Raw genomic sequence first — 26,672 nt, forward strand, 5'->3', positions numbered from 1 at the left:
TTCTTCTGCAAAAGCCTGATGAGGGGAATGACCTGACTCAGGCTGGCAGTGTCTGAACTGACTTCACGTGTGGCAAGTTCAAAGGGCATCAGAACCTTGCACAACGTTGAAATCATTCTCCACTGCACTTGAGACAGGTGCATTCCACCTCCTATATCGTGCTCAATTGTATAGGCTTGAATGGCCTTTTGCTGCTCCTCCAACCTCTGAAGCATATAGAGGGTTGAATTCCACCTCGTTACCACTTCTTGCTTCAGATGATGGCAGGGCAGGTTCAGTAGTTTTTGGTGGTGCTCCAGTCTTCTGTACGTGGTGCCTGTACGCCGAAAGTGTCCCGCAATTTTTCTGGCCACCGACAGCATCTCTTGCACGCCCCTGTCATTTTTTAAAAAATTCTGCACCACCAAATTCAAGGTATGTGCAAAACATGGGACGTGCTGGAATTTGCCCATATTTAATGCACACACAATATTGCTGGCGTTGTCCGATGCCACAAATCCACAGGAGAGTCCAATTGGGGTAAGCCATTCCGCGATGATCTTCCTCAGTTGCCGTAAGAGGTTTTCAGCTGTGTGCGTATTCTGGAAACCGGTGATACAAAGCGTAGCCTGCCTAGGAAAGAGTTGGCGTTTGCGAGATGCTGCTACTGGTGCCGCCGCTGCTGTTCTTGCGGCGGGAGTCCATACATCTACCCAGTGGGCTGTCACAGTCATATAGTCCTGACCCTGCCCTGCTCCACTTGTCCACATGTCCGTGGTTAAGTGGACATTGGGTACAGCTGCATTTTTTAGGACACTGGTGACTCTTTTTCTGAGGTCTGTGTACATTTTCAGTATCGCCTGCCTAGAGAAATGGAACCTAGATGGTATTTGGTACCGGGGACACAGTACCTCCAACAAGTCTCTAGTTGGCTCTGCAGTAATGATGGATACCGGAACCACGTTTCTCACCACCCAGGATGCCAAGGCCTCAGTTATCCGCTTTGCAGTAGGATGACTGCTGTGATATTTCATCTTCCTCGCAAAGGACTGTTGAACAGTCAATTGCTTACTGGAAGTAGTACAAGTGGGCTTACGACTTCCCCTCTGGGATGACCATCGACTCCCAGCGGCAACAACAGCAGCGCCAGCAGCAGTAGGCGTTACACGCAAGGATGCATCGGAGGAATCCCAGGCAGGAGAGGACTCGTCAGAATTGCCAGTGACATGGCCTGCAGGACTATTGGCATTCCTGGGGAAGGAGGAAATTGACACTGAGGGAGTTGGTGGGGTGGTTTGCGTGAGCTTGGTTACAAGAGGAAGGGATTTACTGGTCAGTGGACTGCTTCCGCTGTCACCCAAAGTTTTTGAACTTGTCACTGACTTATTATGAATGCGCTGCAGGTGACGTATAAGGGAGGATGTTCCGAGGTGGTTAACGTCCTTACCCCTACTTATTACAGCTTGACAAAGGGAACACACGGCTTGACACCTGTTGTCCGCATTTCTGGTGAAATACCTCCACACTGAAGAGCTGATTTTTTTGGTATTTTCACCAGGCATGTCAACGGCCATATTCCTCCCTCCTTCCAGCACTTGCAGGGGGCGTGCAAATGGTGGAAGGCGCATGCTCTTCACGTCCAGTGTTGGGAAGGTCAGGCATCGCAACCGACACAATTGGACTCTCCTTGTGGATTTGGGATTTCGAAGAATGCACAGTTCTTTGCTGTGCTGCTTTTGCCAGCTTGAGTCTTTTCATTTTTCTAGCGAGAGGCTGAGTGCTTCCATCCTCATGTGAAGCTGAACCACTAGCCATGAACATAGGCCAGGGCCTCAGCCGTTCCTTGCCACTCCGTGTGGTAAATGGCATATTGGCAAGTTTACGCTTCTCCTCCGACAATTTTATTTTAGGTTTTGGAGTCCTTTTTTTTCTGATATTTGGTGTTTTGGATTTGACATGCTCTGTACTATGACATTGGGCATCGGCCTTGGCAGACGACGTTGCTGGCATTTCATCGTCTCGGCCATGACTAGTGGCAGCAGCTTCAGCACGAGGTGGAAGTGGATCTTGATCTTTCCCTAATTTTGGAACCTCAACATTTTTGTTCTCCATATTTTAATAGGCACAACTAAAAGGCACCTCAGGTAAACAATGGAGATGGATACTAGTATACAATTATGGACTGCCTGCCGACTGCAGACACAGAGGTAGCCACAGCCGTGAACTACCGTACTGTACTGTGTCTGCAGCTAATATAGACTGGTTGATAAAGAGAAGATGTCTATGTAACTATGTATGTATAAAGAAGACTGAAAAAAATCCACGGTTAGGTGGTATACAATTATGGACGGACTGCCTGCCGAGTGCAGACACAGAGGTAGCCACAGCCGTGAACTACCGTACTGTACTGTGTCTGCAGCTAATATAGACTGGTTGATAAAGAGAAGATGTCTATGTAACTATGTATGTATAAAGAAGAATGAAAAAAAACCACGGTTAGGTGGTATACAATTATGGACGGACTGCCTGCCGAGTGCAGACACAGAGGTAGCCACAGCCGTGAACTACCGTACTGTACTGTGTCTGCAGCTAATATAGACTGGTTGATAAAGAGAAGATGTCTATGTAACTATGTATGTAAAAAGAAGAATGAAAAAAATCCACGGTTAGGTGGTATTACAATTATGGACGGACTGCCTGCCGAGTGCAGAGACACAGAGGTAGCCACAGCCGTGAACTACCGTACTGTGTCTGCTGCGACTGGATGATAAATGATATAAAAAATATATATATATCACTACTGCAGCCGGACAGGTATATATTATATATTATATAATGACGGACCTGCTGGACACTGTCTGTCAGCAGAATGAGTTTTATTTTTATAGAATAAAAAAAAAAAAAACACACAAGTGAAGTCACACGACGAGTGTTTAACTTTTTCAGGCAATCACAATATAAGTATACTACTAACTATACTGGTGGTCAGTGTGGTCAGGTCACTGGTCAGTCACACTGGCAGTGGCACTCCTGCAGCAAAAGTGTGCACTGTTTAATTTTAATATAATATGTACTCCTGGCTCCTGCTATAACCTATAACTGGCACTGCAGTAGTGCTCCCCAGTCTCCCCCACAATTATAAGCTGTGTGAGCTGAGCAGTCAGACAGATATATAATATATATAGATGATGCAGCACACTGGCCTGAGCCTGAGCAGTGCACACAGATATGGTATGTGACTGACTGAGTCACTGTGTGTATCGCTTTTTTCAGGCAGAGAACGGATATATTAAATAAACTGCACTGTGTGTCTGGTGGTCACTCACTATATAATATATTATGTACTCCTGGCTCCTGCTATAACCTATAACTGGCACTGCAGTAGTGCTCCCCAGTCTCCCCCACAATTATAAGCTGTGTGAGCTGAGCAGTCAGACAGATATATATAATATTATATATAGATAATAGATGATGCAGCACACTGGCCTGAGCCTGAGCAGTGCACACAGATATGGTATGTGACTGACTGAGTCACTGTGTGTATCGCTTTTTTCAGGCAGAGAACGGATATATTAAATAAACTGCACTGTGTGTCTGGTGGTCACTCACTATATAATATATTATGTACTCCTGGCTCCTGCTATAACCTATAACTGGCACTGCAGTAGTGCTCCCCAGTCTCCCCCACAATTATAAGCTGTGTGAGCTGAGCAGTCAGACAGATATATATAATATTACATATAGATAATAGATGATGCAGCACACTGGCCTGAGCCTGAGCAGTGCACACAGATATGGTATGTGACTGACTGAGTCACTGTGTGTATCGCTTTTTTCAGGCAGAGAACGGATATATTAAATAAACTGCACTGTGTGTCTGGTGGTCACTCACTATATAATATATTATGTACTCCTGGCTCCTGCTATAACCTATAACTGGCACTGCAGTAGTGCTCCCCAGTCTCCCCCACAATTATAAGCTGTGTGAGCTGAGCAGTCAGACAGATATATATAATATTATATATAGATAATAGATGATGCAGCACACTGGCCTGAGCCTGAGCAGTGCACACAGATATGGTATGTGACTGAGTCACTGTGTGCTGTGTATCGCTTTTTTCAGGCAGAGAACGGATTATAAAGTAAACTGCACTGTCCTCACTAGTAAACTCTCTCCACTCAGTCTCTACACTTCTACAGTAACAGTACTCCTCCTAGTCAGCTCCAGTAAATCTCTCTCAGTCTCTTATAATCTAAATGGAGAGGACGCCAGCCACGTCCTCTCCCTATCAATCTCAATGCACGTGTGAAAATGGCGGCGACGCGCGGCTCCTTATATAGAATCCGAGTCTCGCGATAGAATCCGAGCCTCGCGAGAATCCGACAGCGTCATGATGACGTTCGGGCGCGCTCGGGTTAACCGAGCAAGGCGGGAAGATCCGAGTCGCTCGGACCCGTGAAAAAAACCATGAAGTTCTGGCGGGTTCGGATTCAGAGAAACCGAACCCGCTCATCTCTAGTATAAAGGGGAGGAGTTATTTGGGGGTCGGTCCATCGGACCTGGTGGCCACGGCAACTGCTGGGAAATCCACCGTTTTTACCCTAAGTCACATCTATGCAGAAAAAGACACCGTCTTTTCAGCCTCAGTCCTTTCGTCCCCATAAGCATATCTGCCCAGGGATAGAGGAAAGGGAAGAAGACTGCAGCAGGCAGCCCATTCCCAGGAACAGAAGCCTTCCACCGCTTCTGCCAAGTTCTCAGCATGACGCTGGGGCCGTACAGGACCCCTGGATCCTACAAGTAGTATCCCAGGGGTACAGATTGGAAAGTCGAGACGTTTCCCCTCGCAGGTTCCTGAAGTCTGCTTTACCAACGTCTCCCTCCGACAGGGAGGCAGTATTGGAAACAATTCACAAGCTGTATTCCCAGCAGGTGATAATCAAAGTACCCCTCCTACAACAAGGAAAGGGGTATTATTCCACACTATATTGTGGTACTGAAACCAGAAGGCTCGGTGAGACCTATTCTAAATCTGAAATATTTGAACACTTACAAAGGTTCAAATCAAGATGGAGTCACTCAGAGCAGTGATAGCGAACCAGGAAGAAGGGGACTATATGGTGTCCCGGGACATCAGGGATGCTTACCTCCATGTCCCAATTTGCCCTTCTCACCAAGGGTATCTCAGGTTCGTGGTACAGAACTGTCACTATCAGTTTCAGACGCTGCCGTTTGGATTGTCCACGGCACTCCGGGTCTTTACCAAGGTAATGCCCGAAATGATGATTCTTCTTCGAAGAAAATGGACGACCTCCTGATAAGAGCAAGGTCCAGAGAACAGTTGGAGGTTGGAGTAGCACTATCTCAAGTAGTTCTACGCCAGCACGGGTGGATTCTAAATATTCCAAAACCGCAGTTGTTTCCGACGACACGTCTGCTGTTCCTAGGGACTGGACACAGTCCAGAAAAAGGTGTTTCTCCCGGAGGAGAAAGCCAGGGAGTTATCCGAGCTAGTCAGGAACCTCCTAAAACCAGGAAAAGTGTCAGTGCATCATTGCACAAGAGTCCTGGGAAAAATGGTGGCTTATTACGAAGCGATTCCATTCGGCAGATTCCACGCAAGAACTTTTCAGTGGGATCTGCTGGACAAATGGTCCGGATCGCATCTTCAGATGCATCAGCGGATAACCCTATCTCCAAGGACAAGGGTGTCTCTCCTGTGGTGGTTACAGAGTGCTCATCTTCTAGAGGGCCGCAGATTCGGCATTCAGGATTGGATGCTGGTGACCACGGAGGCCAGCCTGAGAGGCTGGGGAGCAGTCACACAGGGAAAAAATTTCCAGGGAGTGTGATTAAGTCTGGAGACTTTTCTCCACATAAATATACTGGAGCTAAGGGCAATTTATAATGCTCTAAGCTTAGCAAGACCTCTGCTTCAAGGTCAGCCGGTATTGATCCAGTGGGACAACATCACGGCAGTCGCCCACGTAAACAGACAGGGCGGCACAAGAAGCAGGAGGGCAATGGCAAAAACTGCAAGGATTCTTCGCTGGGCGGAAAATCATGTGATAGCACTGTCAGCAGTGTTCATTCCGGGAGTGGACAACTGGGAAGCAGACTTCCTCAGCAGGCACGACCTCCACCCGGGAGAGTGGGGACTTCATCGGGAAGTTTTCCACATGATTGTGAACCGTTGGGAAAGACCAAAGGTGTACATGATGGCGTCCCGCCTGAACAAAAAACTGGACAGGTATTGCGCCAGGTCAAGAGACTTTCAGGCAATAGCTGTGGACGTTCTGGTAACACCGTGGGCGTACCAGTCGGTGTATGTGTTCCCTCCTCTGCTTCTCATACCCAAGGTATTGAGAATTATAAGACGTAGAGGAGTAAGAACTATACTCGTGGCTCCGGATTGGCCAAGAAGGACTTGGTACCCGGAACTTCAAGAGATACTCACAGAGGACTCATGACCTCTGCCGCTAAGAAGGGACTTGCTTCAGCACGTACCATGTCTGTTCCAAGACTTACCGCGGCTGCGTTTGACGGCATGGCGGTTGAACGCCGGATCCTAAGGGAAAAAGGCATTCCGGAAGAGGTCATTCCTAACCTGGTCAAAGCCAGGAAGGACGTGACCGCACAACATTATCACCACATGTGGCGAAAATATGTTGCGTGGTGTGAGGCCAGGAAGGCTCCACGAAGAAAATTCAACTCGGTCGATTCCTGCATTTCCTGCAAACAGGAGTGTCTATGGGCCTCAGATTGGGGTCCATTAAGGTTCAAATTTCGGCCCTGTCAATTTTCTTCCAGAAAGAATTGGCTTCAGTTCCTGAAGTCCAGAAGTTTGTCAAGGGAGTACTGCATATACAACCCCCTTTTGTGCCTCCAGTGGCACTGTGGGATCTCAACGTAGTTCTGGGATTCCTCAAATCACATTGGTTTAAACCGCTCAAATCTGTGGATTTGAAATATCTCACATGGAAAGTGACCATGATGTTGGCCCTGGCCTCGGCCAGGCGAGTGTCAGAATTGGCGGCTTTGTCTCACAAAAGCCCATATCTGATTGTCCATTCGGACGGGGCAGAGCTGCGGACTCGTCCCCATTTTCTCCCTAAGGTGGTGTCAGCGTTTCACCTGAACCAGCTTATTGTGGTACCTGCGGCTACTAGGGACTTGGAGGACTCCAAGTTGCTAGATGTTGTCAGGGCCCTGAAAATATCGGTTTCCAGGACGGCTGGAGTCAGGAATACTGACTTGCTGTTATCCTGTATGCACCCAACAAACTGGGTGCTCTTGCTTCTAAGCAGACGATTGCTAGTTGGATGTGTAGTACAATTCAGCTTGCACATTCTGTGGCAGGCCTGCCACAGCCAAAATATGTAAATGCCCATTCCACAAGGAAGGTGGGCTCATCCTGGGCGGCTGCCCGAGGGGTCTCGGCATTACAACTCTGCCGAGCAGCTACGTGGTCGGGGGGAGAACACGTTTGTAAAATTCTACAAATTTGATACCCTGGCTAAAGAGGACCTGGAGTTCTCTCATTCGGTGCTGCAGAGTCATCCGCACTCTCCCGCCCGTTTGGGAGCTTTGGTATAATCCCCATGGTCCTGACGGAGTCCCCAGCATCCACTAGGACGTTAGAGAAAATAAGATTTTACTTACCGATAAATCTATTTCTCGTAGTCCGTAGTGGATGCTGGGCGCCCATCCCAAGTGCGGATTGTCTGCAATACTTGTACATAGTTATTGGTACAAAAATCGGGTTATTATTGTTGTGAGCCATCTTTTCAGAGGCTCCGCTGTTATCATGCTGTTAACTGGGTTCAGATCACAGGTTGTACAGTGTGATTGGTGTGGCTGGTATGAGTCTTACCCGGGATTCAAAATCCTTCCTTATTGTGTACGCTCGTCCGGGCACAGTATCCTAACTGAGGCTTGGAGGAGGGTCATGGGGGGAGGAGCCAGTGCACACCACCTGATCCTAAAGCTTTTACTTTTGTGCCCTGTCTCCTGCGGAGCCGCTATTCCCCATGGTCCTGACGGAGTCCCCAGCATCCACTACGGACTACGAGAAATAGATTTATCGGTAAGTAAAATCTTATTTTTATTTATATAGCGCTCTTTCTCCAATACGACTCAAGGCGCTTGACAGATACATATCATAATATAGTACAGAAACAATGAAGTTATAATGCATACATATACTAATCTCATTGCATTTATACAGAGCTATATTGCAAAACTCAATAGCACCCCTACAGAACAGTGCCACCCTGTGGCCACATTGGCATGAAACATATTTGCAAGGTTTTTATGTTAAAACTGTCCTACATAGGAGAACGTTGGTCATAATTCTCCCTAAAGTGATCTACAATACATTTTCGGTATAAGATCCCATGAAACGTGCATTGCATTTTTGTAAAATAAACAAGAGCCTTTATTCTGTAAACATTTAAGGGAAACCATCCCCATTACACAGTAAGGAGAGAGTTAGCCTTTTTTCTCTCTGTTCAAATATTAATAGGAGTCCAGTTAATTAACTCGCTAACGACCAGTGACATCACTGAGGAATGAGACATGATTTACTGAAAGACAAAAATTCTCCCATGATGCTCTTTGAGCAGCCAAACAACGCAACACAACACCTCCACGCTCCGTCTGTACGGCCTGTGTGATCTGTCGATACAGAGGACACAACATCTCTATAAACGGGATCATAGCTAGAGAATTGCAGACAAATGTGTAGTACAGCTGTGCGGCGGCTGCCCGCATTCCTCATATACAGACCCCCATTGTTCCTACCTTTAATGGATAAAGGATATTGTGGGTTTCTATGAGTTGGGAGTTGCAATGTTATTAGCTCAATGTTTTTGGCTCACTCTCCTCTTGATGATAAAACCTTATATGGATTTATTTGTTGAGGACCGCTGGGAGATTGATGTGCTTTGAAAGGTTCACTCTGTTTAAATGATGATTCTTTAACTTTTTTTTGTCTCTTTGGGCATTTAACAAGGAGATGGAGTTTCAAATTTTGATTTCAAATTAGAACTCAGTTGTGCGCTTTTCAAGACCCAACTGCGACAATGATGGGGGTGGTTTATTTATTTTCCCGTCACCGCTTCCCGCTTCATTTAAGCGCATCAGTTTAACAGAAAACGATTGCATCTGGACGATACTTCGCTGTTACAGCGAAACAGGCCAGGGGCGTTAAGAGGTTAACCCATTTTTGCAGGTATTTGCATACGTGAGACAGTAATCCGTTCTACTAGTGTGAGAAAAAAAATATTTAAAAGTAAACATTTCTTTTAAATAAAGAAAAGTTAAAGATTTTATTCATTAAAAAACATTTTATTTTTTTTGCTGTATAAAGAATATAACAGCAAAAACTCAACATTTCACCACCGATAGGGCTTGTTCACTAAATTTGCTAAATTTGTCCCATTATCTATTAAGGCATTGGGGGTCATTCCGAGTTGTTCGCTCGCAAGCTGCTTTTAGCAGCTTTGCACACGCTAAGCCGCCGCCTACTGGGAGTGAATCTTAGCTTATCAAAATTGTGAACAAAAGATTCGCAATATTGCGAAAAGACTTCTCTGTGCAGTTTCTGAGTAGCTCGAGACTTACTCTGCCAGTGCGATCAGTTCAGTGCTTGTCGTTCCTGGTTTGACGTCACAAACACACCCAGCGTTCGCCCAGACACTCCCTCGTTTCTCCAGCCACTGCCGCGTTTTTCCCAGAAACGGCAGCGTTTTTTCACACACTCCCATAAAACGGGCAGTTTCCGCCCAGAAACACCCACTTCCTGTCAATCACATTACGATCACCAGAACGAAGAAAAAACCTCGTAATGCCGTGAGTAAAATTCCTAACTGCATAGCAAATTTACTTGGCGCAGTCGCACTGCGGACATTGCGCATGCGCATTCGCGACTAATCGCTCCGTTGCGAGAAAAAAATACCGAGCAAACAACTCGGAATGACCCCCATTGAGTTTTAGATTTGACAAGATACGCTACCAAGCTTTTCATAGAGAGGGCTGTGTGTATTAAGTGGATTTTTGTAATAAAATTATATCATAGACATGGTGGGAGAAACATGGTTCTCCAATGGGTAATGGGCCTAATTCAGACCTGATTGCAGCAGCAAACTTTTTCTCTAATGGGCAAAACCATGTCCACTGCAGGTGGAGCAGATGTAACAGGTGCAGAGAGAGTTAGATTTGGGTGGGGTGTGTTCAAACTGAAGTCTAAATTGCAGTATAAAAATAAAGCAGCCAGTATTTACCCTGCACAGAAACAAAACAGAGAGAAAGAATATGAGTGCGCTGTCAGCGGCAGCCAGTAAAGGGGGGGTCAGCCCCTAAGTAAAGTGAAGCAACAATATAGAGATATATACTGGCGCCGGCTGTTAGACCAATAAGGGACGATAGTTTGTTAAGATAAAAAAAATCAAAATTTTTTAATAAACATATAAAATGGTTAATTGAATAAATCAGATGTAGTCACACTGTCTTTATCTGTTCCTAAATCAGAAACAAAGGATGTTAAAAGATGTTGATTAGGACCAATTGGATCCCACTCATGGTGTATATTATATGTACACAGTCTCCGGTTAGGACTCCCTCCTCATTATTTTTTGGTTCACTTGAGATAATAGTAGTTACCCAGTCCTTATGGATGTTGTCCCCAGGATCTCAGTTTAGCAGGTGAGAATCCAATTAGCAGCAGGTGAATGATTCCAGGTTGCAGTGGGCTTGTAGTGTCCAATAGGGGCAAAGAGTCCAATTGTTACCGGAGATACCAGGTGGATCCAAAGCTGATGGTCATTGTCCTTAGCTCAACGCGTTTCGCTGGTCTAATGGCTGCCAGCTTCCTCAGGAGCATAACTCCTGGTATCTCCGGTAACAATTGGACTCTTTGCCCCTATTGGACACTACAAGCCCACTGCAACCTGGAATCATTCCCCTGCTGCTAATTGGATTCTCACCTGCTAAACTGAGATCCTGGGGACAACATCCATAAGGACTGGGTGACTACTATTATCTCAAGTGAACCAAAAAATAATGAGGAGGGAGTCCTAACCGGAGACTGTGTACATATAATATACACCATGAGTGGGATCCAATTGGTCCTAATCAACATCTTTTAACATCCTTTGTTTCTGATTTAGGAACAGATAAAGACAGTGTGACTACATCTGATTTATTCAATTAACCATTTTATATGTTTATTAAAAATTTGTGATTTTTTATCTTAACAAACTATCGTCCCTTATTGGTCTCACAGCCGGCGCCAGTATATATCTCTATACAGAAACAAAACAACCTACCCAAATCAAACTCTCTCTGCACATGTTACATCTGCCCCACCTGCAGTGCACATCTTTTTGCCAATTAGAGAAAGATTTTGCTGCTGCGATTAGGTCTGAATTAGGCCCTATGTACAGTATGTCTCCCATGAGCAGGATCCTGCCAGTCCTCAAGCTATTGATTATAATGAGCACAGGGCATTAACAAAATCTGTATTAGTGAACCTATGACTACGTCTTCTTACCGCTATCAGGTTGACTAGTCAGACATGGCATTAGCAACTGCTTGGTATATGCTTGAACACGTAAGTCGTTGCTCTGATTTCTTCATGTGATATTATCTGAAGGTATTCTGTACTTGTGGGATCAAGGGGCACTTGTTATATCCATGAAAATGCCATGTTGCCAATACTCTCATAGGCTGTGGATGGTCAAAAAGGAATTGGATGCCACTAGAGGTCTGCACCTAGCCCGTTGGCCACCAGATAGACAAGCCTTCACTAGAAAATCGGTTCTATTGCCTATAGTTATAGCATCACTATTAATGAAGAAATGTCATTGTTTCTAGAAGTTAGTTACATTTAACATTATTTCTATACTTAAACACATTTTTGTTTTAATCCACAGCTTTAAAAAGGTCATTCGACATGGAGGATATTGATGATACTCCTGTGTTTACACCAATCTCTCCCCTCGCATCTCCCTTCAGTCCAAGTCAAGCTACTGTAACTCGAACGAGCAACGGGGACAGTCGAATATCTACTGGATCCCATCAGCCAGTGTATCAGTCCCGGATCCGCATTAGCTCAAGCTGTAGTCCATCCCAGAGTCCTGTTCTCAAAACCAGAATCACCAGCAGCTTGTCCTTCAACCGGGGGACCATGCAAATGGCAAAGACCAATGGGAGTGCAGGACAAGGCCTAGCCCGCGTTTCTTCGTTTCAAACGCGGCTCAATCCCAGCGGCTTTTCTTCCTCAGGACATGGTAGTGATAGTGAGAGTCTCCATAGTTCAACTTCCAGTTTAGAGTGTCCCCCAGCTACGACACCTTTCCAACCGCTCCGTCCTACACCGACATCAGTTGGACAGCATGGCTCCGGTATCACCATTTCTAATGTAACCAGCCCTGTACTGAAGAAGTTCTCCTCACATGGAAATGTGTTTCACTCCGAAATTGAGCGGCCAGGAGTCTGTCTGGTACCTGTTGTTACTAAAAACCACTGCTCTTTGCCATCGCTAGACCTTCACATTGCTGAGGATCAAATTCCAGATCTAGTCCCTTCTCCAGATGCTGGGTACCCTCCATCAGAGGGATGGAGTTCACCAACCCCAGACTTCAAGCGACCTCTGTCAAGGAATGCCACAAGTATAAGCAGGGAACCTTCATTTTCATCCTCTTCATCCTCTTCCTCACCACCCACTGATTGCGCACCAATTAACTGTGGCCTGAATTCCTCCCCTTCACCACCTCCTGTCTTTGGTCCAGTGCAGCCAGCCACTCTGCAAAAGTTCCCAGTGGCTATCCAGAGCTCTACAGGAAAACCTAACGGTTCCACTCTTGAGCAGCTTAACAGACCATTGCCTCGCACGCAGCTGAGAGTTAACTTCCATTCCACACCTGCTATATCTTCCCACATAGGCAAGGAAAAAGCAGAGGTGGCTTTCAAGGGTCAACCTCAGACTACATCTGTAGGGAAGATACCAAGCTCTAAAAACTTCCCCAAGCAAACGTCACCTGTTTCTGGTTCTTGCATGCTAACACAGTCATTTCAACAAGATTCATCTCGAGAACCAAACTTCAACCATTTCGGTCACAGCGTGAAGCCATCAGAGATTAATTCATCCACTGAGAGACTCAGGTCCATGATGCAGAGGGCCAACTCCTTCAGTAAAGCCGATACTGTCCCTCTACAGAGTAACCAAGAGGTCAGTGAAAAGTTATATGGTGTGGTAGCTGACCCTCTAAAGAATGTCAAAGAAACCATCACCTACGAAAAGTCTTCATTCTCAACCAGAAGAGAAGGAAATGGACATTCAGCACCCATACCGTCCTATCATCGTGAAAAACTGCCAAACCTGCGAATCTCTGAAGAGTCCAGAAATGGGGTACTTCCTGTAAAGAAATGCTTTCGAAATGAACCTCAGAGTAAAGTACCATTTGAGGCCCCTACATTGTTGTCAAACAAGGAAGTTGACAGCCCGCCGAACCATTCAGAAAACCCTGATGAAGAAACACTGCAGATTGCCGATTCCAGATTGGGAGGTAAGATATCTTTGTGATTGGACTGGCAGTGAGGCTAACACTTTCACATCAACATGAAACTTGTGAGACAGTATTTATCTAGTGAGAACAGAGACACTCAGTGATTGTGATGAATCCATTAATGTGTTGTCTAGGGGAGCGATGCTGACCCTACTATAGAAAAATCAGCCGTTATGGCTTCAGATTTCATCTTCTCTCCATGTGTAGGAATAGTGTGTAGCTTGTTTAGTATATACTGTTTGCACGTGATTATTAACTCATAGCAGAAGTGAGTCAGGGGGTCCTCATCTGAAGGTCCCATGCACTCCCAAAAAATCCTGGATGTACAAATAAACTCCGTTCTATCTGTGTTATGTTCTGAAAATCAACATAGAAGAATCCTTTAAAAATCTACAAGGAAGGGGGGGATTTGGTGGGTTCACGATGAGTGGGAGTGGACAAGCCCAGACCTGCTTATTTGGAGAACAACTGCTGGCTATTCTCCCAGTCTTTGGGAAAAGAAGCACAGAGGGAGGGTGAGGTATTTCTTCTGCTCATCTACCTCGCCCCCCCTCCTCCTCCTAGCTTGGCACAGGACGGCATCCCCTGCCTCGGAGTGTCTCATGGGCCTTTGAGTGGGAGGGTAGAAGATTGTATGAGAGAAGGGGGGCAGGCTGCATGCTCCAGACTTCAGCTACCTGACAAACAGATGTTGCAGGACAGAGGGGAGATGTATAGCATACAGCTTACTTATTCTATAGTGTTCTAGGATAACAGTGTACAGATCTGGGAGTATCGTGTACTAGAAGTGCTTGCTGATGTGTGGCTCTCACCTCCCGTGCTTGCTGATGTGTGGTTCTCACCTCCTGCGCTTGCTGATGTGTGGCTCTCACCTCCTGCGCTTGCTGATGTGTGGCTCTCCCCTCCTGCGCTTGCTGATGTGTGCCTCTCACCTCCTGCATTTGTTGATGTGTGGCTCTCACCTCCTGCGCTTGCTGATGTGTGCCTCTCACCTCCTGCGCTTGCTGATGTGTGTCTCTCATCTCCTGCATTTGTTGATGTGTGGCTCTCACCTCCTGTGCTTGCTGATGTGTGGCTCTCATATTCTGCACCTGTAGTTATGTGGCTCTCATCTCCTCTGCTTGGTTATATTTGGCTCCCACATTCTGCGCCTGTGAATATGTGGCTCTCATGCCCTCTGCTATATGATATGTGGCTCTGGTTCCCTCGACTTGGTGATTTGTGGCTCTCATCACCTCCGCTTGGTGATATGTGGCTCCCGCATTCTGCACTTGTGGCTATGTGGCTCTCATCTCCTCTGCTTGGTTATATGTTGCTCTCATCCCATCCGCTTGGTGATATGTGGCTCCCGCATTCTGCACTTGTGGCTATGTGGCTCTCATCTCCTCTGCTTGGTTATATGTTGCTCTCATCCCATCCGCTTGGTGATATGTGGCTCTCATCTCCTCCGCTAGGTGATATGTGGCTCTCCTCACCTCTGCTTGGTGATATGTGGCTCCCACATTCTGTGCCAGTGGTTATGTGGCTTTCACTCTCTCTGCTTGGTGATATGTGGCTCCCCCATTCTGCGCTTGTTGCTATGTGGCTCCTATCTCCTCTGCTTGGTTATATGTAGCTCTCAGACCCTCCGCTTGGTTATATGTGGCTCTCACCCCCTCTGCTTGGTGATATGTGGCTCCCACATTCTGCGCCTGTGGATATATGGCTCTCATTCCCTCTGTTTGGTGATATTTGGCTCTTACATTCTGTACCTATGGTCATATGGCTCTCATCTCCTCTGCTTGGTGATATGTGGCTCTCATCCCCTCCGCTTGGTGATATGTGGCTCTCATCCCCTCCGCTCGGTGATATGTGGCTCTCATCCCCTCTGCTTGGTGATGTGTGGCTCCCACATTCTGCGCCTGTGGATGTGTGGCTCTCATCCCATCCGCTTGATGATATGCTGTTCTCATCCATATGTGTCGCTTTCATCTTCCATGCTTCTTAAATTAGGAGTATTAGTGGCAGGCTCCAATGAAAAGATGAGATTTAAGGATGAAAGTCTAAAGGTCCCCATCCACTAGGGAGTTTTATCTCAGCAATGAGTAGGATCCATTTTTCCTGCAATCTGGCTGGGAGATTCCCAGGAGCCCTGCGATTGCGATTTGCTACTTGAGTGTATTTTTTACATGTGATTTATCTCATGCGATCTAACATTATTAAGGGCCCCATACACTACAACGATGTTGCACGATTTCATGCGATTTTGACCTTTTGGGCCGATATATCTTATGAAAAGTATCAAATTGTATGTGTTTTACATCCAATCCGATCTGATGCGCGGTCCCGTGAGCATTGGATTGGAACCCCTAGGTCGTTGGTGCTGCTTTAATGATATATCGGAATTGGATGTAATCGGATGGAAAAAAGTGTGTTTTTTGTGCATGTTATATATCGCATGCGATGTATCACAGGGAAGTTTGACTGGCATTCTCAGGACACTCCCAGCCCCGTAGCCCTCTAATTCAGCCCATCAGATATATCTTATGGTAAAATTGTATGTCATACGATATATCACATGCGATGTATAGCGGCTTCATCAATCGCATGCGATATATCTTATGCAAAAATAGCACAAAAGTAACAAATCATATGGAATCAGTCCCGGGAAGATCCCAGGGACTTTAAGGGAAATCGCATCCAACTTCAGCCTCAGACATGTTGTTGTAGTGTATGGGGCCCTTTAAACCTATTTCTGTGCGATTGAGATAAATATCATGGTCAGTCCGTGTGATCTGCAATTGCGATGCGAAGCACACAGGAGCGCACCTCGCATCGCAAGCGCACGAAAAGGACTTGCAATGTGACACCTTTCATGCAATCCGTCTCAGCAATTCGTCTCAATTGCGTAAAAACAGGCCATATCGCACTAGTGGATGGGGGCCTTAATAGAGCATGGGAGGGAATTCCAGGGGTTGGTGGCAGTACATGAAAAGCCCGACTTCTGAAGTAGTAAGTGGTGATCAGGGATGAGGTGAGGTAGCAGCCATTAGTGGAGAGGGGACAGCAGGACGGAGTGTGGGCAGGATGTATTAAAATACATTGCTGCCCCTCGCCACCTACTGCAGCATCGCAATGCGGTGACGGAGGCCCCCCCGCGATACCTGGCGGGGGGTCTCCATCACCTCTCTGGAGTCTCCGGCTGTCCCAGATGCCTCCTCCTCCTCCCTGCAGCCGGGCAGCTTTAATAACAACATAGCAGAGAGGAGAGGGTGCCCGGCAGGTGGCGGCAGAGGCAGGAGACTGCACAGACGAGGGCAGCAGCAGACGAGTTAAGCATGATGGAACTGTGCGGGAGACGGGACCGGCAGATGACAGATACCGGCGGGAGAGGGGGAGGACTTGGCAGCTGTGCCCGCGCCCCACACTTCCTGCTGACGGCGACACCCGGCCCCGCACCCCCTGCTGCCCTGACACTTCCAATTACATCCAGCTTCCCTCCATGCGGGTATCCGCTCCACGCTCCCGTCACAGCCCCCCTGCTCCACGACTCAGCGGCGGTAAGAAGCCCATAGGCTTCTATAGGGTATCGCCATCTTTTGATGGTGATACCCTCAGCGGCGAAAATGCTGCGGACTGGGGTTAGTACATATGAAAATGCTGTAAAACCCCCGAAAACGGGGGTTTTACCGCATTTTCACTTTAGTACATCCCGCCCTGTGTTTGTAAATGTGTAAGGAGTTGTAGGGAGGAGATGAGCGGTGAGGGCTTTGTAGTGGAGTGAGAGGAGCTGGAAATGGAGTCTGTATAGGACGGGAAGCCAGCGGAGCTGCTGGCAGATGGCAGAGTAGATGCTGGAAGTGTTACGGAGGGGGAAGCAGGATGATTGGAAACTGAGGGGCAGATGTATGAAGCCTGGAGAAGGGATAAAGTAGTGATAAGTGGAAGGTGATAATGCACCAGCCAATCATTACGGGTTTGAAAAATGTCAGTTAGGAGCTGATTGGCTGGTGCGTTATCACCTTCCACTTATCACTGCTTTATCATTTCTCCAGGCTTAATATATCTGCCCTTGTATGTGGGGTGCGTAGGAGAGGTGAAAGTCAGGGATAATACCTAGACAGCGAATTTGAGGGAGAGAGCATGGAGCGTTATTGGCAAGAGAGAGACGGAGGAAAGGAGAAGGGTCCTAGGAGCAAGAAGGTGAAGGACTGGGACATTCAGGATATGGGGGGTAATTCCAAGTTGATCGCAGCAGGAAATTTTTTAGCAGTTAGGCAAAACCATGGCCCTCATTCCGAGTTGTTCGCTCGCAAGCTGCTTTTTCGCAGCAGTACACACGCTAAGCCGCCGCCCTCTGGGAGTGTATCTTAGCTTTGCAGAATTGCGAACGAAAGATTAGCAGATTTGCAAATAGAAATTTCTTTGCAGTTTCGGAGTAGCTCGAGACTTACTCCTACACTGCGATCAGTTCAGTCAGTTTCGTTCCTGGTTTGACGTCACAAACACTCCCAGTGCAGGGTGTGCGATGGGGGCCCCCTCTGGACTCAGGGGACCGTGCGCACCGCACACACTGCACCCATTATAGAAACGCCAGTGATTTGAGTGTCCTCTGCATATAGGGGGTATTGGAGGCTGAAGTAGCTAATAAACACACAGAGGGAAGAACTGAGCCAGAACTAAACAGGGACATGGACAAAATAGCCCAATATGGCCACATACTGTACGTGGTAGTATGATAAACAGGCCACTCCGCCCCCAGCCCTGCGGCAGGATCGGCTGCAGACTATATCAGACAGTCGTCCTCTGCCCACCCCCCCCCCCCCACCCCCCCTCCATTCTCTGAAGTGGTTATACTGGTAAACGATTATCAATATATACCAGTGACAGGAGCATCCGTCAAAGGGAGTGCTGCGTGTATTATACACATCCAACTGTTTATTATTGCAGTGGATTTAGCGCCCAGTTTATTTAAATAAAGGCCCCAACACCCTAGGCAGCTGTATAAACAGTCCCTGCACTTACTGTATGTCACACAGCTCCCAGGTATTGTCTTCCACAGCACAAAGCATCCTGGGAAAATACCTAATGCACTTTGAAAATGAAACCTCTGCAATCGCTACCTCTGACCCTCTCGTTCCTGTCATTCCACCTCCTCTCCAGAGAATATATAATATACAGTACATCTGATTACAGCAATTAGCAGGGTCAAGTGGAAGTGATCAACTTACAAGGAAGGTGCTAGCACTCTGCTTCTCAGCGCACCGCGCAGCCTTTTTGGGGGTTATTATTCAGAGTTGTTAGCAAACCAAAAACATAGCAATTGGGCAAAACCATGCTGCACTGCAGGTGGGGCAGATGTAACATGTGCAGAGAGAGTTAGAGTTGGGTGGGGTGTGTTCAAACTGAAATCTAAATTGCAGTGTAAAAATAAAGCAGACAGTATTTACCCTGCACAGAAACAATATAACCCACCCAAATCTAACTCTCTCTGCACATGTTATATCTGCCCCACCTGCACTGCACATGGTTTTGCCCAATTGCTATCTTTTTTATTTTGCTAACAGCTCTGAATGGATTCAGTATGATTTACCGGCGGCCAGGATGCCAGCTGTCAATATGGGTGTGGTTCATCAAATCGACAGTGTCTAGGTCGACAACGTTTAGGTCGACCACTATAGGTCGACAGTCACTAGGTCGACATGGATGGAAGGTCGACAGGGTTTCTAGGTCGACATGTGCTAGGTCGACAGGTCTAAAGGTCGACATGAGGATATATATTATTTTTTTTGTCGTTTTCTTCGGAAAGTGACCGGGATCCCAAATTAGTGCATCGCGTCCCCTCGCATGGCTCGCTTCGCTCGCCATGCTTCGGGCATGGTGCCTTCGCTCCGCTACCGCTTCGCTCGGCACACTTTACCGTTCCAATCGTAGTCCACGTGGATCATTAAGTATGAAAAAATTCAAAAAAAGAAAAAAAATGTGAAAAACTCATGTCGACCTGTAGACCTGTCGACCTAGCACATGTCGACATAGAAACCCTGTGACCTTCCATCCATGTCGACCTAGTGACTGTCGACCTATAGTGGTCGACCTAAACATTGTCGACCTAGACACTGTCGATCTTCAGACCGGATTCCGTCAATATACCAACAGCAGCATCCCGAGGCGGACACAAAGCGTACGCTTGTGGGCTCCCTGCACTCCCCACAGGATCTATTCCCACTCTGTGGGTGTCGTGGACACTTACAACTACAAGTGGGAAAAGTCCTGTAGCGCCGGGATTCCGGCTAGCGGGATTCCGGCATTGGGATCCTGACCGCCGGAATCCCCACAGTCGGCAAATTAAACAGACCCCCTCTGAATAATCCCCCATATCTGTAGCAAGCAGTACCAGTCATTAAGATTGCCTTATTCGATCCCTATGTCGGTACGTGCTAGTCACAAATGTTGCTTCTTGGGATTTTTCACTGTAACATACAGAACAAAGTAAGTAAAAACACGCCAGAACATATCTATTACACGGATAATTTAACAAAAGCGACAAAGCAACATACACAAACGTAGTAGCGCACACCTAACTATTGCAACGGCTGCAAAGCTACATGTATTTCTTATGAGTAGACTTAGGGGGTCATTCCGAGTTGATCGCACGCTGCAACTTTTTGCAGCCCGTGCGATCAAGTAGACACCGCCTATGGGGTGAGTGTATTTTTGCATAGCAGGGCTGCGATCGCTTGTGCAGCCCTGTTATGCAAAAAAAGTTTTGTGTAGAACAAGACCAAGGTAAGAGTTACTTACCCTGTGCGATCAATCCAGCGTTGCAGGTCCCGGAATTACGTCAGACATCCGCCCTCCAAACGCCTGGACACGCCTGCGTTCGGATCTTCACTCCCAGAAAACGGTCAGTTGACACCCACAAACGCCCTCTTCCTGTCAATCTCCTTGCGATCGGCTGTGAGAATGGATTCTTTGTTAAATCCATCGCCCAGCAATAATCCGCTACGCTATAGCCCTACGACGCGCCTGCGCATTGCGGTGCATACGCATGCGCAGTAGTAACCTGTTCGCTGCGCTGCGAAAAACGGCAGCGAGGTATCAACTCGGAATGACCCCCCAAGTCACTGGCCGAATACCTTGATCAAGTGCACCAGAGACCATTTCTGATGCATATAGCAGTGCTGGATCCACTGTGCCCGTCGACTGGTGCATGTGTGCCCAGCGTGCCTCCAAGGCGTATAGGGGGTCATTCCAAGCTGATCGCTAGCTGAAAATGTTCGCTGCGCAGCGATGATGCTAAAAAGCGGCACTTCTGCGCATGCGTATGCAGCGCAATGCGCACGCGTGACGTACTTTCACAGCGGCCGAAGTAGTTTCACACAGGGTCTAGCGAAGCTTTTCAGTCGCACTGGCAGCCGCAGAGTGATTGACAGGAAGTGGGTGTTTCTGGGTGTCAACTGACCGCTTTCTGGGAGTGATTGAAAAAACTCAGACATGCCAGGAAAAACGCAGGCGTGGCTGGGAGAACGCAGGGCGTGTTCGTGATGTCAAATCCAGAACTAAACAGTCTGAAGTGATCGCAATCTAGGAGTAGGTCTGGAGCTACTCAGAAACTGCACAATCTTTTTTTGTAGCCACGCTGCGATCCTTTCGTTCGCACTTCTGCTAAGCTAAAATACACTCCCAGAGGGCGGCGGCTTAGCGTTTGCACGGCTGCTAAAAACTGCTTGCGAGCGATCAACTCGGAATGACCCCCATAGTTTAAAGGAGCAAGATCTCTGAGCTGGCAGTTCCTGGGCCTCACCATAAATGAATCTCAGTACTTCTAGGTTGTGTAGATGTCCTCCGAGACAGGAATACAGATTGAGCCTCGCTCATCTAGGCTTCTCTGCTGCACCTAGGTGCACCAAGGCTTATTAGCATAAACCTTTCATCTATTGTTCTCAGCTGCAATACAATACAGAGAGAATAATACAGCAGGGGATTAAGGAGGTCATTCTGACCCGATCGCACGCTGCAGTTTATCGCAGCGGTGCGATCGGGTCAGGACTGCGCATGCGCCGGCGCCACAGTGCGCCGGCGCGTGCCAGACGGCCGAGGCGGTCGCTGGGCGGGGGGGGGGGGGAGTGGAACGGTGGCATTTGCCCGCCGTTTCGTGGGCGCGGTCCGGACCGAATGGGGGGCAGGCCGCAGCGGCTGCGTGACGTCACACGCAGCCGCTGCGAGCCGGGGAGCGATGACTTGCTCCCGGCCAGCACGCTAAAGCTGCACTGGTTGGGAGCTACTCTTGAAGTGCAAAGGTATCACCGCTGTGTGATGCCTTTGCACTTCTGTGTGTGTGTGTGGGGGGGGGGGGGGCACTGACATGCGGGGCAGGATAGCCCTGTGCTGGGCGTCCCCCCGCATGTCAGTGTGAATGATCGTAGCTGTGCTAAATTTAGCACAGTTACGATCATCTCGGAATGACCCCCTAAGTCCGACAGCACTGGCTCAGTTACTGCTATTAGAGGGATAGATGAGCAGGGCTCCATCTGTATGTGCAGATCTGGTCAGCTTTGGCAGCAAACCAGGCTGGCCAGAGAGCCAAAGGACCTAAGTCATGCTTGAACACAATGGGTGATGTTCACGAAACGGAACGATTATCGGCAAACTGTGCATGTGCTGCGATATCAGGGTGCTGCCGCGATCCCGCTCGCACTGAGGACTTTGTCGCAGACTGATTGCCAGGAAGTGGCTGTTTGGAGGTGTTAATGGGGAGTTTTAAGGGAGTTGTCGGGGAAAACGCAGGTCGTTTTCAGGGCGCGTACCTTCCGATGGATGCATGATCTGAAGTTGTAGGTGTAATGTGTGGCAAATTTCTATGGCTATCTAATTGTGTGACCTAGGTACTGAACAACTGAATCTCAGACAGTGGCTGCGCTATGTGTGGTTGTTGATCCTCGTCGCTGCACAGCGCTTACAGCTGCTGCCCCTCCGCACTGGGGCCTCAGATTGTGTAAGAGAGCCATTTATTCCTCTTTATTTCCTGATTCTCCCTAGAACAGGAACAACCGGTTCACTCTCTGCAGATAAAGCTATTATTCCAGCTTCTTACCTTGCATCTGTCAGCTGTTCTCACTGCCCCTTTGTGTATGGCTCATGTGGGTCAGCGTCTGTAGGAGGAGAAATGTCTTTGGCATTCGCTGTGTTCAACAAATTTGATTAAAAAGTACAAATATAGGACATGAAAGACTACTGGGTCCTATTTATCAAATAACTGATTGCGAAAAAAAAATTCTGGGGGTCATTCCGAGTTGTTCGCTCGGTAAATTTCATCGCATCGCAGCGATTTTCCGCTTAGTGCGCATGCGCAATGTTCGCACTGCGACTGCGCCAAGTAAATTTGCTAGGAAGTTAGTTATTTTACTCACGGCTTTTTCTTCGTTCAGGCGATCGTAATGTGATTGACAGGAAGTGGGTGTTTCTGGGCGGAAACAGGCCGTTTTATGGGTGTGTGTGAAAAAACGCTGCCGTTTCTGGGAAAAACGCGGGAGTGGCTGGAGAAACGGAGGAGTGTCTGGGCGAACGCTGGGTGTGTTTGTGACATCAAACCAGGAACGACAAGCTCTGAACTGATCTCAGATGCCGAGTAAGTCTGGAGCTACTCAGAAACTGCACAGAGATGTCTTTTCGCAATATTGCGAATCTTTCGTTCGCAATTTTAAGAAGCTAAGATTCACTCCCAGTAGGCGGCGGCTTAGCGTGTGCAAAGCTGCTAAAAACGGCTTGCGAGCGAACAACTCGGAATGACCCCCTCTATCCTATTTACCAAAAACTTACCGTTACCGGACCACTGTGTGTGCTCATTGCTCATGCGTGACCTGGCAGTGTGTGCTCATTGCTCATGCGTGACCTGGCAGTGTGAGGTAACGTGTGTTCTGTACCATAAGGCCGCTCTCAGGCCTCCAGTGCAGAGTTAATAAAACATAAACACTATACATAAAAAAGGATAGGTTTAAAAAAAAAAAAAAAAAATATATAAATATAATTGTTTTAATGTACATGTAATAAGCTTGCGTTATTTTATTGGTTTTCCCATCTGCGACCGCCATCCTGAGGGGAAAGCAGCATAGGGGGACAGCTGTTGGTACGTGTACCTCTGCCGCCATCTGTAAATATGTGGTACAAAGGTTCAGAAAGGTATCACGTGAGAGCGCTAGCGATGGCCATTGCTGGCTGTGAGGCCGGATACATAGGTTGAAGCCTCCCATTTACACAGGATTTGGGGCTTATTGCTTGTAAAAATAGTCCCCTGTGGCTGAATGGACTTGTGACCAGTTTCTCATGCCGTTGTCTTATTCACCATCAGAATCAGGACCGCACTGCCTCCAGAGTATTCTTTACTTATTAGTGTGACACATTGCGCCTGATACAGTGGAGGACGCAGGACAGCGAGGGACAGATCAGTGACAGGACATGAGGGACGCAGGACAGCGAGGGACAGATCAGTGATGGACATGAGGGACGCAGGACAGCGAGGGACAGATCAGTGACAGGACATGAGGGATGCAGGACAGCGAGGGACAGATCAGTGACAGGACATGAGGGACGCAGGACAGCGAGGGACAGATCAGTGACAGGATATGAGGGACGCAGGACAGCGAGGGACAGATCAGTGACAGGACATGAGGGACGCAGGACAGCGAGGGACAGATCAGTGATGGATATGAGGGATGCAGGACAGCGAGGGACAGATCAGTGATGGATATGAGGGACGCAGGACAGCGAGGGACAGATCAGTGACAGGACATGAGGGATGCAGGACAGCGAGGGACAGATCAGTGATGGATATGAGGGACGCAGGACAGCGAGGGACAGATCAGTGACAGGACATGAGGGATGCAGGACAGCGAGGGACAGATCAGTGACAGGACATGAGGGACGCAGGACAGCGAGGGACAGATCAGTGACAGGATATGAGGGATGCAGGACAGCGAGGGACACATCAGTGACAGGACATGAGGGACGCAGGACAGCGAGGGACAGATCAGTGACAGGACATGAGGGACGCAGGACAGCGAGGGACACATCAGTGACAGGACATGAGGGACGCAGGACAGCGAGGGACAGATCAGTGACAGGACATGAGGGACGCAGGACAGCGAGGGACAGATCAGTGACAAGACATGAGGAACGCAGGACAGTGAGGGACAGATCAGTGATGGATATGAGGGACGCAGGACAGCGAGGGACAGATCAGTGATGGATATGACGGACGCAGGACAGCGAGGGACAGATCAGTGACAGGACATGAGGGATGCAGGACAGCGAGGGACAGATCAGTGACAGGACATGAGGGACGCAGGACAGCGAGGGACAGATCAGTGACAGGACATGAGGGATGCAGGACAGCGAGGGACAGATCAGTGACAGGACATGAGGGACGCAGGACAGCGAGGGACAGATCAGTGATGGACATGAGGGACGCAGGACAGCGAGGGACACATCAGTGATGGGTATGAGGGACGCAGGACAGCGAGGGACAGATCAGTGAAGGGTATGAGGGACGCAGGACAGCGAGGGACACATCAGTGACAGGATATGAGGGATGCAGGACAGCGAGGGACAGATCAGTGACAGGACTTGAGGGATGCAGGACAGAGAGGGACAGATCAGTGACAGGACATGAGGAACGCAGGACAGCGAGGGACAGATCAGTGACAGGACATGAGGGATGCAGGACAGCGAGGGACAGATCAGTGACAGGACATGAGGGACGCAGGACAGCGAGGGACAGATCAGTGACAGGACATGAGGGATGCAGGACAGCGAGGGACAGATCAGTGATGGATATGAGGGACGCAGGACAGCGAGGGACAGATCAGTGACAGGATATGAGGGACGCAGGACAGCGGGGGACAGATCAGTGATGGATATGAGGGACGCAGGACAGTGAGGGACAGATCAGTGACAGGACATGAGGGATGCAGGACAGCGAGGGACAGATCAGTGATGGGACATGAGGGATGCAGGACAGCGAGGGACAGATCAGTGATGGGACATGAGGGACGCAGGACAGCGAGGGACAGATCAGTGACAGGACATGAGGGACGCAGGACAGCGAGGGACAGATCAGTGACAGGATATGAGGGATGCAGGACAGCGAGGGACACATCAGTGATGGGACATGAGGGACGCAGGACAGCGAGGGACAGATCAGTGACAGGACATGAGGGACGCAGGACAGCGAGGGACACATCAGTGACAGGACATGAGGGACGCAGGACAGCGAGGGACAGATCAGTGACAGGACATGAGGGACGCAGGACAGCGAGGGACAGATCAGTGACAAGACATGAGGAACGCAGGACAGTGAGGGACAGATCAGTGATGGATATGAGGGACGCAGGACAGCGAGGGACAGATCAGTGATGGATATGACGGACGCAGGACAGCGAGGGACAGATCAGTGACAGGACATGAGGGATGCAGGACAGCGAGGGACAGATCAGTGACAGGACATGAGGGACGCAGGACAGCGAGGGACAGATCAGTGACAGGACATGAGGGATGCAGGACAGCGAGGGACAGATCAGTGACAGGACATGAGGGACGCAGGACAGCGAGGGACAGATCAGTGATGGACATGAGGGACGCAGGACAGCGAGGGACACATCAGTGATGGGTATGAGGGACGCAGGACAGCGAGGGACAGATCAGTGAAGGGTATGAGGGACGCAGGACAGCGAGGGACACATCAGTGACAGGATATGAGGGATGCAGGACAGCGAGGGACAGATCAGTGACAGGACTTGAGGGATGCAGGACAGAGAGGGACAGATCAGTGACAGGACATGAGGAACGCAGGACAGCGAGGGACAGATCAGTGACAGGACATGAGGGATGCAGGACAGCGAGGGACAGATCAGTGACAGGACATGAGGGACGCAGGACAGCGAGGGACAGATCAGTGACAGGACATGAGGGATGCAGGACAGCGAGGGACAGATCAGTGATGGATATGAGGGACGCAGGACAGCGAGGGACAGATCAGTGACAGGATATGAGGGACGCAGGACAGCGGGGGACAGATCAGTGATGGATATGAGGGACGCAGGACAGTGAGGGACAGATCAGTGACAGGACATGAGGGATGCAGGACAGCG

At 48.5% G+C, this 26,672-nt stretch overlaps 1 protein-coding gene across 3 annotated transcripts in view; it reads left to right on the plus strand.

Annotated features, from left to right (window-relative positions):
- SEPTIN12 (septin 12) overlaps positions 1-26,672 on the plus strand; it is a 331,103-nt gene that overhangs the window by 127,257 nt on the left and 177,174 nt on the right. For all 3 annotated transcript variants that reach the window (XR_010182135.1, XM_063935047.1, XM_063935046.1), the window contains one exon: positions 11,914-13,548. Coding sequence is in view for 2 of the 3 variants with exons in the window: in XM_063935046.1 (XP_063791116.1) it covers positions 11,914-13,548 (1,635 nt within the window). In the remaining variant the exon portion in view is untranslated. The remainder of the gene's footprint in view (positions 1-11,913; positions 13,549-26,672) is intronic.

Source organism: Pseudophryne corroboree, chromosome 7 (genome assembly GCF_028390025.1).
Source record: "Pseudophryne corroboree isolate aPseCor3 chromosome 7, aPseCor3.hap2, whole genome shotgun sequence".
In the NCBI taxonomy this organism is placed as follows: Eukaryota; Metazoa; Chordata; class Amphibia; order Anura; family Myobatrachidae; genus Pseudophryne; species Pseudophryne corroboree.